This window comes from Corticium candelabrum, chromosome 3 (assembly GCF_963422355.1).
Source record: "Corticium candelabrum chromosome 3, ooCorCand1.1, whole genome shotgun sequence".
NCBI classification, from domain to species: Eukaryota; Metazoa; Porifera; class Homoscleromorpha; order Homosclerophorida; family Plakinidae; genus Corticium; species Corticium candelabrum.
Window position 1 is genome coordinate 2,655,931 of NC_085087.1, and position 15,090 is coordinate 2,671,020.

Consider the following 15,090-nt stretch of genomic DNA (forward strand, 5'->3'; position numbering starts at 1 on the left):
CTATCTAGCTAGAGGACATTTGCGTGGATCATCTAGACCACGCCTCTAAACATCTGACGGGGAAGCCCCAGCCGGTATCTATCATCTCACGATATAAAATTAAGTGTAGTGGAAAACTTAGAAAATTCTGTAAGCGCCGCAAGCTCTGTACCTAGTGAATATGCCTACTGTTCAGCGTGAGATTACTAAAATAGAAATTTTTATAGCAATTTGTCAATACACCTTTTCTATTATTTCAACACGATGCCAAAGTATAATATCGGAGGTACTAATTCTAAGTAGATCGGTTCGTTCGCACCATCTCGAAATTCGACGAATCCTCATATGTACGCGATTGATCTAGGCCATAAACTATCTGTCTGTTTGCGTTGTGCTACTGCAGTCTGTTTGCGTTGTGCTACTGCAGTCTGTTTGCGTTGTGCTACTGCAGTCTGTTTGCGTTGTGCTACTGCAGTCTGTTTGCGTTGTGCAACCGCAGTCTGTTTGCGTTGTGCTACTGCAGTCTGTTTGCGTTGTACTACCGCAGTCTGTTTGCGTTGTGCTACTGCAGTCTGTTTGCGTTGTACTACTGCAGTCTGTTTGCGTTGTGCTACTGCAGTCTGTTTGCGTTGTGCTACTGCAGTCTGTTTGCGTTGTGCTACTGCAGTCTGTTTGCGTTGTGCTACTGCAGTCTGTTTGCGTTGTGCAACCGCAGTCTGTTTGCGTTGTGCTACTGCAGTCTGTTTGCGTTGTACTACCGCAGTCTGTTTGCGTTGTGCTACTGCAGTCTGTTTGCGTTGTACTACTGCAGTCTGTTTGCGTTGTGCTACTGCAGTCTGTTTGCGTTGTACTACTGCAGTCTGTTTGCGTTGTGCTACTGCAGTCTGTTTGCGTTGTACTACTGCAGTCTGTTTGCGTTGTGCTACTGCAGTCTGTTTGCGTTGTACTACTGCAGTCTGTTTGCGTTGTGCTACTGCAGTCTGTTTGCGTTGTACTACCGCAGTCTGTTTGCGTTGTGCTACCGCAGTCTGTTTGCGTTGTGCTACTGCAGTCTGTTTGCGTTGTGCTACCGCAGTCTGTTTGCGTTGTACTACCGCAGTCTGTTTGCGTTGTGCTACTGCAGTCTGTTTGCGTTGTGCTACCGCAGTCTGTTTGCGTTGTACTACCGCAGTCTGTTTGCGTTGTGCTACTGCAGTCTGTTTGCGTTGTACTACCGCAGTCTGTTTGCGTTGTACTACTGCAGTCTGTTTGCGTTGTGCTACTGCAGTCTGTTTGCGTTGTACTACTGCAGTCTGTTTGCGTTGTGCTACTGCAGTCTGTTTGCGTTGTACTACCGCAGTCTGTTTGCGTTGTGCTACTGCAGTCTGTTTGCGTTGTACTACCGCAGTCTGTTTGCGTTGTGCTACTGCAGTCTGTTTGCGTTGTACTACTGCAGTCTGTTTGCGTTGTGCTACTGCAGTCTGTTTGCGTTGTACTACTGCAGTCTGTTTGCGTTGTGCTACTGCAGTCTGTTTGCGTTGTACTACCGCAGTCTGTTTGCGTTGTGCTACCGCAGTCTGTTTGCGTTGTGCTACCGCAGTCTGTTTGCGTTGTGCTACTGCAGTCTGTTTGCGTTGTACTACCGCAGTCTGTTTGCGTTGTGCTACTGCAGTCTGTTTGCGTTGTGCTACTGCAGTCTGTTTGCGTTGTACTACTGCAGTCTGTTTGCGTTGTGCTACTGCAGTCTGTTTGCGTTGTACTACCGCAGTCTGTTTGCGTTGTGCTACCGCAGTCTGTTTGCGTTGTGCTACTGCAGTCTGTTTGCGTTGTGCTACCGCAGTCTGTTTGCGTTGTACTACCGCAGTCTGTTTGCGTTGTGCTACTGCAGTCTGTTTGCGTTGTGCTACCGCAGTCTGTTTGCGTTGTACTACCGCAGTCTGTTTGCGTTGTGCTACTGCAGTCTGTTTGCGTTGTACTACCGCAGTCTGTTTGCGTTGTGCTACTGCAGTCTGTTTGCGTTGTACTACTGCAGTCTGTTTGCGTTGTGCTACTGCAGTCTGTTTGCGTTGTACTACTGCAGTCTGTTTGCGTTGTGCTACTGCAGTCTGTTTGCGTTGTACTACTGCAGTCTGTTTGCGTTGTGCTACTGCAGTCTGTTTGCGTTGTACTACCGCAGTCTGTTTGCGTTGTGCTACTGCAGTCTGTTTGCGTTGTACTACCGCAGTCTGTTTGCGTTGTGCTACTGCAGTCTGTTTGCGTTGTACTACTGCAGTCTGTTTGCGTTGTGCTACTGCAGTCTGTTTGCGTTGTACTACTGCAGTCTGTTTGCGTTGTGCTACTGCAGTCTGTTTGCGTTGTACTACCGCAGTCTGTTTGCGTTGTGCTACCGCAGTCTGTTTGCGTTGTGCTACCGCAGTCTGTTTGCGTTGTGCTACTGCAGTCTGTTTGCGTTGTACTACCGCAGTCTGTTTGCGTTGTGCTACTGCAGTCTGTTTGCGTTGTGCTACTGCAGTCTGTTTGCGTTGTACTACCGCAGTCTGTTTGCGTTGTAGGAGTTTTGGCAGAGATGGCACGCCATACATCTAGAACACAGCTTTTTGCGATCGTAGTTGTCTATTCCGCCTTTTATATTGACCATACATGCATCATATGAGTCATTTCAAGATCTACTTTTCTGTCCAAATATTTCTTTTGTTTGATACGGAGGCGAGTCAAAGACTTTCCGTGCTCGGTGGGCATTTAGTTGACGTCTGCAGTCAACACTAACACAGTTCTTCACGGTTCTCGCCTATATTGCACTCGTATCAAGCAAATCGGGTGTCCGATACTAGAACAAGACCCGCTCCTCTTCTAGAGCTTCCTGAAGAGCAACGTGCAAAGCTGCCGATCTGTTGTTTTCACTGCGAGTAGAAGAGACATGTACCTATTATTTCAAGGTGCAGACAGTGAACTGTGGTACCGTCGAAAGCAAAAACCGGCGGTTGTCCGTTTTCTGATGGGCGAGTCCGATATACGGGAAAAGCAGCGGAAGTTCAATTTTGTCGACGCGAAGAGCAATACGCTAAGTGATCAAGATGAGTCTACTAGTAGTCTGTCGTGTTATCGTGTGACTACTCTCTACATTCATGCCACAGATACATGAACTCTTCGTCTGATTTCCGTACGCCAGTGTACGATATTGGGGAGTGTCCGACAATTGATACCAGACTCTACCTGCGACTTGCTCACTGCATTCGAATATCCCCCTTTACGTCTATCCAGGCACTTTGCAACAGCCATGCAGATCGACTTACCGACCACTGCTCCACTCAAGGTGACCACTACAGTCAGCAACACACACAACACACACCATAGTTGCACTCTCATCTTCAACAATAACTGATAGGCTCTGTCAACTCGAAATGCCAGATGTTCTCGCTCTTGGAAGAAGCACGACACCGACGACGACGAGCACTGAAAGGTATGCAGTCGTTTACCGCAAGAATTTCAACAAAACTCGCTCCGGCCAATCAGATAGAGACACGCCCTTTTCTTCGAAATGATAATTGCTATTGATCGTGCGCGTCGAAAGAATCGATTTCGTTGTGGTTGAACATTTGCGGACTTTGCATGTTAAAAAATTTGAAGACTTTGCGAGTCGTTTAGATTCGTCATGGTAACGTGACGCAGAGTGTATGACGTATACACGTAGCTGCACCAAACAATTTGCAGATCTAAAATTAATTAATTCATTAATTAGGTAAAGGTTGCAGATTTCTAGATATTAAGGTACATATTAATTAAATAGTTTGCAACTTATTCAGACTCATGTTTTGGATGTCTTTAGGATGTTCATTTCTTCATCATGCATTTATTTGCACAATTTTTAATAGTCTACATTAGCGGGAATTTGCGTAACTACATTACTCGATATGCTTACATTTGATGTTATGAAAGTTGAAATAATGAAACCGACAACAATGGCGAATACGAAAGTAAACAGAAATTAATTAAATTTAGTAAATTTCAGTGGCGTAGCCAGGCTTCGCAGATTACTACAGTAGCTACTAGTAAGGGGCACAAGTGTAAGAGCGCCATTTCAAAATGGTAGCAAAATTTTTTTATTGTTGGTTTTGTTTTGGACTTCTCATTATTGAGGCCTTATATCAGAAGTGGATCCAGGCGAGACACTGCATGGAAGCACGTGCCCCAGTTTGGAGCTATTTTTTCTTTATTTTAGTTGATAGTCCAATGTCAAAACAACAGTCTAGATTACAGTATGACCTGTTACAAATGAGAACAAATTCTCTAGTCTTGCTACTTGTTCATAAACACGTCGCTGTAAACCCATTAAATTTATGCTTCAAAAAATGGACACGCCCACATCGAAAAGTCCAGTACACTCGTCTAGTAAATCCTAGATCTACAACGGGCTAAATTAGCCAAGAGAATAAACAAGCTAGCACGTTTTGCTGTGCCTGAAAACTCTCTCATACTAGGCTTGTACGATAATATTAATTTTTGAGCTGCTTGCAAAATCAGCATTGACCTTAATTGTGCACCTCCTCTACCCAGGCTGTGGTAACTGCAAGGGCCTCAAGCTGCTGGGCCTGTTATGTTCTACCAGGGATCTACAAAAAAGTATATGCATGTGTCTTCTAGTTATATGACTGCATTTGCAGATCCGTGCCTATATCTATACCGTTATGTCTTCATGTCGCGTTTGACCTCTCTTGACTCATACTTGCTCGTTTTCAATCTTGTAAGACAAAAGACGCGTATTGAAACAACGCAGCGCAATCTAAAAACTTAGCTAATGCTAACATCATGCAAGGAACTTGCATTCTTCATTAATTCTCTCTAGCTGATCCCCTATCGTGAGGTTACAAGATAGTTGGCAGTTCAATGACAGCTCTGAATTAAAGTATTGGGATAATCTCGGGGGGACTTGAAGAAGAGAAAGATTCATCGTGATCACGTGCACAAATATACGCAGAAATTAAAATGTTCCACACGCTACAGTCGACTTCTTAGATAGTTTTTCAAAATTTCAGAGATAGTGTTCAGAAATAGGCAGAGCAAGAAAACTCTTGACGTACCATGATTTTCACTCACATAGTTCTTCCAAATAGTGCCTTGCAACTAGAGATTACAGCACCATAGATGGAAGTTCGCTATCTTCTTTTTCAATGTCTATCTTATCATAGCACTGTAGACATTGTAAATTCCGCATTTACAACTTGTAAGTGCATGTAAATATTACTTACTAACCGCCAGTGAGTCTACTACAATCTAGGATGCAATCAAAACATAAAGGAAACGCTTCAGTTAGTGAAGAACAATTTAATGTCCGAACAAGCAATAAACGAATGCATTACGACAAGGATATCAAACAAAGAACTCGCTGCAAGATATTGCACATGCACCACCAAGCCGGCCAACACTTTACTACGTAGACGGTTAGATTTAAAATGTGGAGAAACCCTGTACCATGCCTCGATACGCCACCAATTTAGTTATCACGTGTGCATGCATATACTATAATAGTGTTTACGTCTTGTTGCAATTAACCTCTATTTGAGAACAATTTGCAGCTAGCTCAGTGTTTTTAGTCTAGGTAACCTAGCTTTTTCAGTAAGTGACAGCCAGGTCAAGCAAAAAGAAAAATCCTATATGATCTAATAATATCAGGTCACGGTGCTTCACGAGTGCAACACTGTCTTTATAGTCATAAATTAATGTTCCACGTTGCAGTTAGCTGTAATCATCCATGAAACAACATCGTAAAAACTGAGAAAGTAGACGGAATCCTCCTCCACATCCTGGATGATTGGCAACCAAAAGTACTGATTTTGAGCTGTAAAATTCTAGGTGGTTAGATACCAAACACTATAGCTGACAAGGCCTTAAGTTAATATATGTATTATTAATAACAGGTACAAGCCTGTCACAATGTCTATCTCTGCATTGTCGAGACGTCAGTCAAAGCTTCTCACATACCAATGTTGCATTTTTGTAGAAAACACCAACATGAGTTGGATACCGATCGAGCCAATTGCAAGTAGAAACAAAGAAATCATGTTCCCATACACATACATGTCAAAACTAGGCAACTAAGTCCACTGCTGATCTACTATCACAGGCAACTGTCCATTAATGGGTACCTCCAAAAGTAATAATATTTAATTACTTAATTAAGTTAAGCTGTAGATGGAACAGCATACAAAGAGAGAAGAGGAGGATTTCATGACAACAAGAGAGTACGCTCTGTCTAGATACATTAATTCAGTAAGTGTGACATTGGTTTTGCCCAGAAGCAGTAGAGAAAATTACAAAACAACAAATGACACTCACACAACACCAATAAATTTAGACAGAGATTAGTTCAGACATTCTCATCATTGAATAAATGAAATAACCTCATAGAGACGTAGCACTAAGTCTTATATGGCACTATAGTGTAAATAATAATAATAAATAATTCTGGCACCGATGGACTACACTGATCGACACAATCAGGTGGTCTCCATCATTCACCGGGATGTTTGTCGCCATTTTGGGGTTGCAGTGGAGAGTAGATGGTACCTGCATCATCCTGATAGACTTGTGGAGACAGATGACATTACTATGATGTGGGATGCCACCATCCCCACTGCCAAGAGGATCAAAGCCAATCGTCCAGTAATCTGTCTCAGAAATAAAACAAACACTTGTATTCTTATTGATATCAGCTGTCCTGCTGATGGCAACATTGGCAAGAAACATGCTGAATAACACACAAATAACACACAAACTGAAACAGACAAGGCCAACCTGCATACACACAGACAGATAGACGAAAAGACAGAAACAAACAAAAAGGACAGACAGACAGACAGACAGACAGACAGACAAACAAACAAACCTTGCTAGCATTGTATTATAAATGTATGTTTGAAATAAATGTTATTGACAGACAGACAGACAGACTGACAGACAGACAGACAGACAGACAGACAGACAGACAGACAGACAGACAGACAGACAGACAGACAGACAGACAGACAGACAGACAGACAGACAGACAGACACACACACACACACACACACACACACACACACTGAGACGTGCAGTTGTTTTTGATATGGGTATTGCATGGTTGCAGTGTAATTTATGTATAGAACTTGCACATCTTTGGAGCTCGGACATTTTTCCAACTTCAGCTACAATGCACAGAGCAGATCGATCTCGAAGCTACTAGAAGAAATGAAAACCATATTTGTCAAAACGTTCCAGAGATGACTTTGGGAGACTAACAAGTGCACAGTTTAATTAAAAGACTACATACTGGCAACAAAGCTGGCAAATTCAACTGCAAAGATGCAATATTTAATGCAAATGTGCATTGCAAAAATTCCGAATGCTTTGTCTGGACAGGACAATTGCCCTTTGACTTGGAGACTTTCTAGAGAAAGGGATAACATTATCTCTTTAGCCAAGTAGTTAAATGAATGTAGTGGGTTGTTTTAGACGTTTCTCTTATCGTTATTGTCATGCAACGAATCAGTTAGCTATTTGCTATTGTTATCACAGCTCAATTAAATTGAAATAGATGTAATGACAGACAGACAGACAGACAAACAGACAAACATCCGTACTTTCACAATGTGTTGATCACTAATCAAAATCTAAATCTGGATCTTGTGGCAATGCTCTTGTAATTCCATTACTCCTGCCAAGAGTTTTTTAGATTTCATACCAGGGCAGAAGAAAATTGAATGACAGTTGAATTTTCTCACAAGCAAAATCCAAAACATGATTCACGTACTGCTTTTTGAAAGAAGCCCCACCAGTCATGATTCAGCCCGACTTTGGTCACACGTGAGGCACTGATCACTGCAGTTCCCACCTCACAGAGTTTTTGCACTCAACTCTTGCAAATTTCATTTAACTTGTTTAATGAGGCTGGGTCTGCCCATCTTTCCTAAATTGCACACAAAGGTGATTACAGAGTAGCAATCAGCAGTGGATACCACCTAATCACATGCAAAACAGGTGGTGGTGCTGTATGTCTGGTTTCATGAGTCTATAGCTATGATCTGAGCTGAATGTCTCAGAAATCTTCATAGATACCTCACTGCATTGAGCAAAAAATTACTACTCAATACCAATAGCAGACCGTACATTACAGTTCATGATGTGCATTCCAGATCCAGTTTTGATTTAGACATGCACTGTCTTGGCACATGCACCGACAAAGTTCAAATGTGTTCCCAGGATCTGCTCATACATATCAAAAACAGCTCTGAAATAAGAGTTAGTGGTGCCTCTGTCAAAATGATACCTCTTGTCGTAAAGAATTTTGGCAGATGGGGTTTTAAAAGTCTCACAGCATCTCTCTAAATCTTCAGTCAATGAGTCAGGAAGACCAAACCCTAGTAAATTCTTGGACCAACAGAAAGAAGTTCTCAGTTCAACTTCAAAAATGTAACAGCAACACCATTATGATCAAAGGTCTCCTCACTGTCAGATGAAGAACAAAGTCTTCGTAAACTGGACCAGATGTTTGTTCGATGAACGACTGATAAAACGGATACCTTTAAAGGATGGAATCAGACTTACTTTTAATTAAGTTTATACATGTAGTAAAAACTTTATTTTAGTCATTGACTCTATTCTAAGCTTGCTGATAATAGTTCTTGTCATTATCATTGTTAAACATACTACTATTGACAGACAGACAAACAAACAGACAGGAAGATCGACAGGCATATGATTGTCAACGTTTTTATTCTTAGTCGTAATTAGGAACCTCTTGGGTCCAAGTTTTCTTAGAACTTGCCGACTAGCTGTAATGTCTTGTATAAGAAATATGTATGTATTGACAGACAGACAAACAGCTAGACCATAGATAGCTAGACACCCTGACAAACAGACAAACAGACAAACAGACAAACAGCTAGACCGACAGATAGGAAGACAGAAATACAGACAGACAGCTAGACATATAGTCTGACAGTGACAGACATAGAGACAAACATACGAATAGACTGAGACGTTTAAACGAATCGAAAAACAGAAAAACAACCTAGTAATTCAACAACCTACCGTAGTGCGTGCGTCGGTATAACTTGCTGAACTATAAACACATGTTTTGATAGAGACACAAACTGCTGATGCACATGGATCGATAGTAGCCTACTTGACCACTGTGTACTAGCCGTATATATTGATTCTGAAGCACGTGCACGGACTTCCTTGCCTCTTCCCTCTGGTCTCTCCCGTAATGTCAACCGTTGCTAGTGATGACTTGATCGCTGCAGTAACTGATTTGCAAAGCAGAGACATGTTCCGTGCAACTGCAGCAACATCTTCGAACTGGCGACGTCTAAGACAAGTAAGTGCGCATCCGGGAGTTTATGTTGCTCCCGCCCATTGTAGCGCAAAACGCGCCTGTATCGTGAATTTCCTCAGGCTTATTTCCACACAAGCTAGCGGGTGACAGGCTTTAATTCGAAACAGGTTAGCTAGTAAACGACAGTTTGCATCCTGTCAAGCAGAAATTGGTAGACAATTAATTGCTTTTCCTAGAGCGCTGTACCTAGAGTCCTGTAATCTATAGAATGATCAATCACATCTGACTGGCATCCAATTTGAACAGAACGATGTACGCTATAGAGCGCAAAAATACCCCTTAATTAAGTTAACAGAAGTGTGGTGTTGGGGATACCCGGAAACGGACGCCAAGTACAGTACACGAAGACTGACTATATTATATGTCTAGGCTAATCATATACCTAGTAGACGCATGCGTACACGACATTTTCCCTCCCCTTTTGTAAGATCTAACGCAACACAACAGAACAAGGACTGTAATGCAACACTGTAAAGTCATCTAGTGTAGTCCACGTGAAATCATAGTGAGCAGCGGGCCTGAAGGTAGGACGATTGCCTCATCGAAGTGAGACCGTGCTTCGTGAGAGACTGCGTTAGATTCAGCAGGAACGCGACTCGAACGATCAAGTAGGTCAGACTTAAGCCTGGTTCACAATATTGACGCCGGCGTCGGCGTCGACGTTGACACTAGAAGCGAATCCTATTCCAGCGTCGGCGTCGGCGTCAACATCAACGGATGCTGCCGACGTCGAGGCGGTTTCTTTGAAGTTTGACGCTCAACTGAGATTCGGCGTCATATTGTGAACCAGGCTTTAGTCTCGCGTAGCCATCCCCTCCCTTTTCTATTTTCGGTCAGACTGAGGAAATGGAGCAACCGCTGCAGCTTCAATGAGGAGGTCGGCGTTCCAGAGAGAATCAACTGATAACCGGAATGAAGTTGGGGAGACTTGCTTCTTGATGACGATTGGTTTAGAGCATGCTGGTGCCATCTTATGCCGTCTGTTTGGATTGTTTATTCTTACAAGCTGACCCGGTTGAAACTTTGGAATTTGCACTGGGCGCTTGTGATCGAAGTATGCCTTCATCTTTGCTTGTTGGTTTTTGATGTCCTGGGCTAGCTGGTCAGTGCCGGGCACATCTGAAGTGACGACTTGGAATGGAGGTTGTAAAATGCTAAGAGGTAGTCGAAACTGCCGTCGAATCATAAGCTGAGAAGGAGCGTATCCCGTTGTACAATGACGTGAGGATCGATAATTGAGAAGGGTTTCTTGGAGAGCCTGATGAAAATGGAGACCTTGTGCTCTGTGTGTACGTAGGCCCTGCTTTAGCGTTTGGTTGAATCGCTCAACTCCTCCATTAGATTGCGGATGACAGAATGCTGTTGTGGAATGCTTGATCCCTTTGTTGGCCAGAAAAGATGTAAATTCGTATGATCGGGATTGAGGACCATTGTCCGAAATTATAACCTCCGGGAGACCCACCCTGTGAAAAGATCACATAGGAAGGAGATGACTCTCTGAGAGCTGACATGACTGCATGGATGTATTTCAGGCCACTTAGAATGCAGATCATGGACAACGATGATGTACTTGTGAGTGGAGGAAGCACCATGAATCTCACCAACTATATCAATCTGTAGCTTCTGCCATGCATATGATTGTTTTGGCCACTTCACTGGGTTCAGAGGTAATTTTGTGCGTTTAATGGACTTTCCACTCTGAATGCAAGCTTCACAGCTTCGAACATGGTCTTCGATCTGCTTATCGATGCCCTGCCACCACACTGAGGTACGACACTTCTGCTTGGTTTTGACCATGCCTGAATGGCTTTCGTGAGCCATAGATAAGACCTTCTGCTGAAGAGATGCAGGTATGACCAACCGTTCTCCTCTGGCCAAACAGCTGTCATTCCAGACTGAGAGCTCGTCTCTGATCTGATAAAGTGGCCATAATAGACTATCCTCGATCGTACGTGGCCAGCCGTTGATGGTAAATTTGCAGACTTGACATAACAGATCATCATTTCCTGATGCACGACGGAGGTCATCCAAGGTGATAATGTTATTGAAAGGTGCTGTCAGTAGCTGCACTGGCTCCTGTGTTGGGGAGGCGGGACCAGACAATATTCTGGGTGTTCTCGACAAACAATCAGCTACCTAGTTCTGACTTCCAGGCTGATAAGAGGTAGTAAAGGTGTACTGGTGAAGACGATCAGACCATCTGTGCAAGCGAAGTGGACGTCGTCCAGTTCCGGATGAGGACAGAAGAGTAGTGAGAGCCTGGTGATCAGTTCTGAGTGTGAACGAACGACCATACAGGTAAACATGACAATGTTCACATGCTCAAATGCAAGCGATTGTTTCACGTTCGCCCAATGAGTACTTCTTTTCGGCATCGGTGAGTGCTCGTGAAGCATTAGCAGTTGGCTTCTCCTGACCATCAACTTCCTGTGATAACACTGCACCAAGAGCAGTTGCTGATGCATCACACGTCACGACTGTCGATGCTAAAGACGAAAAATGCGACAACACAGTAGAAGTAGTGAGAGATGCCTTTACTTGTTCGAATGATGCTTGGCATGTATCTGGTCGGTCCCAAGTAATATCTTTCTTTAACAGGTTTCTCAATGGTGCCGTTATATTTGCGTAATGGGGTATAAATTTTAGGCAATAGTTCGCCATTCCAAGAAATGACATCAGTTCTTTAACTGTTGTTGGAGCTGGAATGGTAGAAATTGAATCTACATATGACTGAATGGGTTGAATGAATGTCATTACTGGAAACCCGAAACTCCAAAAATTGAACTTCTTCGCTTCCAAACACACACTTTGTGCTATTAAGAGTCACATTGTGATTTTGCAGGGAATCCAAGACAGCAGACAATCGTCTATCATGTTCTTCTTGGGTAGCCCCATGAACAACAATGTCATCCATGTAGACAGAGAAACCTTTTGAGCCAGCAAGAGTTGACACCATTATCTTCTGAAATGAACTAGGAGCAGACGAGAGTCCGAAAGGCATTCGTTTGAACCGGAAAATGCCATCATGACTGACGAAAGCAGTCATATTTCTTCCTTTCTCTGTTAGTGGTATTTGCAAATAACCTTGAGATAAGTCCAATTTGCTGAACACCTTGCTGCTGTGAAACTGGCTACCTAGTTCATCAACTGTAGGCAATGGATACTTGTCAAGAGTGACTGCCTTGTTGACCTCCCTGAGATCCACACAAAGTTGGATACTTCCAGTCTTCTTTCTGACAACAAGCAGATTAGAGATCCACGGAGATGAGTCAATGGGTTCAATGATGCCTTGTGCTTGAAGACGTTTCAGCTCAGCTGAGACTTCATCTCGTAGTGCCGGTGGCAAGCGACGGCAACGCTGAATAACTGGAGGAATCATCGGGTCCATCCTAGGCTCGTGAGCGTATCCATCTAGCTCTCGAAGTTCACGATCAAGAAAAAGAGACGGCCAACGTCTGGTGATTTTAACTACACCCAAGGTTAACACTGGAACTTGGAGTTGTGTAGCAATCGAGAATCCCAAGTGATCGAAAAGATCGACTCCCATCAAATTGGATCTCTTCGTTGTCACAAAGGGCTGAAATTGACTGGCTGGCTGATCTTCATGCTGTACAGACAATGAAACCGTATTCAATGCCTTGATTGGTTTCCCATCATATCCGGTAAGCTGAGTTGAAGTGGTTTGCAACTTATAGTTGCGAAACAATCGACGCCAGGTTTCTTGATTAATGATTGACACTTTGGCTCCGACGTTGAATGATAAAACTGAGGTTATGACCAACCACAACAAGGCAGCACAGTTTGAAATCTGTTTGTTGACAGGTGGATATCTTATTGATAATGGATCGGACTTTGGATGATCCGGAGAAATTCTTGGAAGATCGACAGCATCGGCCAAAATGGTTCAACTTGTGGCATCGAAAGCCTTCTTTTCCTTTAGCAGGACAAAATGAACAACCAGGTTTGTGGCCTGACATACCGCAATTTCCGCAATACGGAGACGATTTTACCGATTGAGTTGAAGATTGTGATGCAGATCGACCATATCGCGGCAATCGTGGCGTCTGCTTGGGCTGCTTTGGTTTTCGTGCTACTCTCTGTATGTCACTTTTTCTGGGTCGTGCAGATGCGGATGAGGTCCCGCCCATCTGCATGGCTTCTTGCTTTGAGAATTCCACTTGGCAGGCGATTTCCAGTGCTTTCGTGCATGACAAACCGTCCTTTTCGAGGAGAAGTCGTTCCATAATTGCCGAAGACGTTGCCTTTTCGATAAATTGATCGCGAATTATTTGATCATGAAGAACGCCAAATTGACACCTCGCTGCTAACTGCCGGAGGGCGGAGACGTATTGCTTAATGGTTTCCCCTGCGACCTGTGAACGATGCCAGAATCGATGTCGCTCAGTGATCACGGTTGCCTGTGTGCCGAAGTGTGCTGTGAGTTCGCTCGCAATGCTCTGATACTGTTGTGCTTCAGCAGGCTGTTGCTCGTCGTTTGCTGGTTGCTGTTGTGGGACGTCCAGGGTGGCTAATACGCGCTGACCCTCTGTACCCAAGCAGTGCTCCAAAAGAGCCTTCTTTCGACGATCAGGCAAAGCATCAAGACCTGCGGCGAGCAAATATGTTTCAAATGCATGATACCATCGAGACCACGCGACTGGAGGATCGCCGGGAAACTGCAAGAACGGTGACGGCGGCTGCACGCTGATGGGCGGAGCTCGTAGTGACTGTTGCTGCTGGTCTGCTTCTGCCATGTAGGGTTGTAGAATATCCTCGTCACCAAATGTGGTGTTGGGGATACCCGGAAACGGACGCCAAGTACAGTACACGAAGACTGACTATATTATATATCTAGGCTAATCATATACCTAGTAGACGCATGCGTACACGAGAAGAAGTAAACTCGATCTAGAGGAAAACAAATAGCACGTCCAGACAGCTTTGAAGAACCGCGGGTTTTAGTAATAGGTAATTAGCTAAAGATAGATAGATAAATAGATTTTTATTTGATATCATGTAAATTTTATCATGTAAATTTTCCAGTAGGTCTTGAAGTCAGCAGAGTTGTTCTTTCCTTCTTGATCTTTGATATAATCTAAGTGAAAAAGTGTTCAAGCAGACGGTCAGTTGCAACACTCCAGGTGCCAAAGTGCTCAAACACTACAGGTATGCATTTGGATGCATTACCTCCTGAAAGAGTCTCACTGCCGTATTTATCATTTTTCATTTCTACTCTTTTCTTTGCAGCAAATCCAATCAGTTTGGCGCAATGTTTGATGACCGCTTTACTCCAGGCATGAGCAAGTGAAATATTTATCTCCTGATCAGACAAAATTACCTGTGTTACATATGAGAATATCAGGTCTATCCTTATTGTTCAGATATGTATTTTTGGTTCTTTCTTGTAGAGAAAGGCTAACTCTTTCAGGCATTCTGACAAGACTTTACAATCGAGTCATGAGCCCAGATGGGGCCTCCTCCGTGTTTACATGCTAAGAGATGATACCCAAAGAATCAAAGTGTGTCCCACAATCGTATTTATCTTGCATTGCATGAAGTGAAGCCCTAAACGTAAACAAGCGCTAGGCGAAACTCACCTGGTTTTAATGCAAGCTCGTTTGCCGTTGGGATTATGTGCAAGAAGGCACCAGCTCTCTTTCCACTGACTGATCTAAGTCTGGTTGAAACTTTCTCTGAGTTTTCTTTTCCTAACAGAAGATTGTAATCATGATCAATCATTGTGCAAGTGACACGATGT

General features: G+C 43.4%; 1 protein-coding gene across 1 annotated transcript; it reads right to left on the reverse strand.

The window, feature by feature from the left end:
- Nucleotides 1-10,155: 10,155 nt before the first annotated feature.
- Nucleotides 10,156-14,086, reverse strand: LOC134177574 (uncharacterized protein K02A2.6-like). Its single transcript, XM_062644350.1, has 6 exons — nt 13,312-14,086; nt 12,090-13,097; nt 11,678-11,818; nt 11,480-11,604; nt 10,903-11,408; nt 10,156-10,795 (listed from the first exon to the last, which is right to left on the reverse strand). The coding sequence occupies exons 1-6, from the start codon at nt 14,084-14,086 to the stop codon at nt 10,156-10,158; spliced, it is 3,195 nt and encodes a 1,064-aa protein (XP_062500334.1).
- Between the last annotated feature and the right edge of the window lie 1,004 nt (nt 14,087-15,090).